Source organism: Electrona antarctica, assembly GCF_951216825.1.
Source record: "Electrona antarctica genome assembly, chromosome: 16".
Lineage (NCBI taxonomy): Eukaryota > Metazoa > Chordata > Actinopteri > Myctophiformes > Myctophidae > Electrona > Electrona antarctica.
In genome coordinates, this window is record NC_136797.1 from 4,120,937 (window position 1) to 4,122,861 (window position 1,925).

The 1,925-nt window shown below is 51.7% G+C and overlaps 1 protein-coding gene across 1 annotated transcript; it reads right to left on the reverse strand.

The window, feature by feature from the left end:
- Nucleotides 1-863: 863 nt before the first annotated feature.
- Nucleotides 864-1,448, reverse strand: LOC306939765 (glucosamine 6-phosphate N-acetyltransferase-like; the record flags this gene model as incomplete). The annotated part of the gene is made up of 1 exon (XM_079524455.1): nt 864-1,448. Exon 1 carries the CDS (start codon nt 1,437-1,439, stop codon nt 864-866), a length of 576 nt encoding a protein of 191 aa, XP_079380581.1. The 5' UTR covers nt 1,440-1,448.
- Nucleotides 1,449-1,925: the final 477 nt, after the last annotated feature.

Genomic DNA, 1,925 nt, shown 5'->3' on the forward strand with positions numbered 1-1,925 from the left:
CCGTAGGTGCTCTTTGAGAGCTGTTTTGAAGGAAATGGCTGTTGTTCCACATTTTAGTGGCATAGGAGCCACTAAAATGTTTTGAGTCAAATCTGGTTGCGCGTGGTTTGAACTCCCTCTGGTGTTGTGAGTGTGGAGTGTGAGGTACGTGAGAATCTTGGTGGCGTAGCGAATCTTAAGAAGCATGCAGGCCCATTGCAAGATGCTGTACTCTGTCGTCAACCCTAAGCCATTCCAGCCTACATGTTTTTTTGTGAGGATACCTACCTAGGGAGAAAGGCCCTTTTGCCAGCCCCATCTATAGGGTATGGGCGCTGATGACATGGAGTAGAGAACTCAACACACCCTTGTGTAATGATTCAGATTTACAACAATATTGTTGAAAATACCGCTTCATGGGAAGATGATTTAAGTTGTTTGCATTATTCCACCCCCCTACAAAAAAAAGTCCCTGGGACAAAATACTGGTCAGAAATTGCTTACAGATATTACAGTCCAGACTCCAGGCACGCCAGCCCCTGAATCGCTGGCCACACATTTGTCGAATTAGGCGGGGTCTTCTCAGTTGAAAGTCTAACCCATAGATATTAAAAAATAGATGCCTCATTGGTTGGAGCGATGTGTGCTGAAGGAGGGGCGGCAGAATTTATGCTGGGGGGAGAGGAAGTACGCCGGAAGTGTGGAAGGCACGTTACGTCACGCTGCCACTCGAGTGATTACTGGACAAATCACAGCGAGGCTGCACCGAGAGGGTTTTTCTTTTACTTAATAATAATGGGGTGAAACTAAATGAAAGTTCAGGCCATGCAGGCGTACTAAAACAGGGCTTTCTAAAGTCTAAAAGTGTATAAAGTGTTCAACCCTCAGTTGCGGAACCGACATTGCATGTAAGTCTCGTCCGAGGCGGCGTAGCCGACCTTCTGGTAGAACGCCACGTTGTCAGGGGAACACTCCAGCGTGACCTTGTAGCAGCCCAGCTTCCTGCCGAGCAGCGTGAGGGTGGACACCAGCAGTTTCCCCAGCTGCTTCCCTCTCCAGGCGTCGCTGACCACCACCTCCTCCACGCGGCCCCTCTTGGCGCAGGAGCGGATGAACTTGTGCTCCGTGATCAGCGTGGCCGTGGCCACGACCCGTCCTCCCAGCTCCGAGTCCTCCTCCACCACCACCACCACGTAGTAGTCCCCCGTCCTCTTCATGCGCTCGAAGCCGTCGACGAACTGGTCGGGCGTGACGTCGTCCGCCCGGGTGAGCTGCGACAGAACCTTGAAGAACCCCCTGTGGAGGTCGGCGGTGCAGAGGGGCCGGAGCAGCAGGCCCGGGCCCGGCTCCGAGGGGGAGACGGCCGGGGAGAAGGAGGGGAGCGAGGAGGAGGGGCCGCCACTCCAGTCCAGCTCCCGCAGCAGAGCGGGCTCAAACAGTGGTGTCTCATCTAACGGCATTCCACACGCGCTCAGCTGATACAATACGATGTACGTCCAAAGGAACTATTATATATGACTTATGCATATAACTTGATATATGACATAAGCATGCGACATTATGACATCACAGGAACAAGGACAACACGCATGAGACATTATGACATCACAGGAACAAGGACAACACGCATATGACATGAGACATTATGACATCACAGGCTTCAGTCCAATGGAGGCTCTCCTACATAGACTTCTATTGGCTTCAGTCCAATGGAGGCTCTCCTACATAGACTTCTATTGGCTTCGGTCCAATGGAGGCTCTCCTACATAGACTTCTATTGGCTTCGGTCCAATGGAGGCTCTCCTACATAGACTTCTATTGGCTTCGGTCCAATGGAGGCTCTCCTACATAGACTTCTATTGGCTTCGGTCCAATGGAGGCTCTCCTACATAGACTTCTATTGGCTTCGGTCCAATGGAGGCTCTCCTACATAGACTTCTATTGGC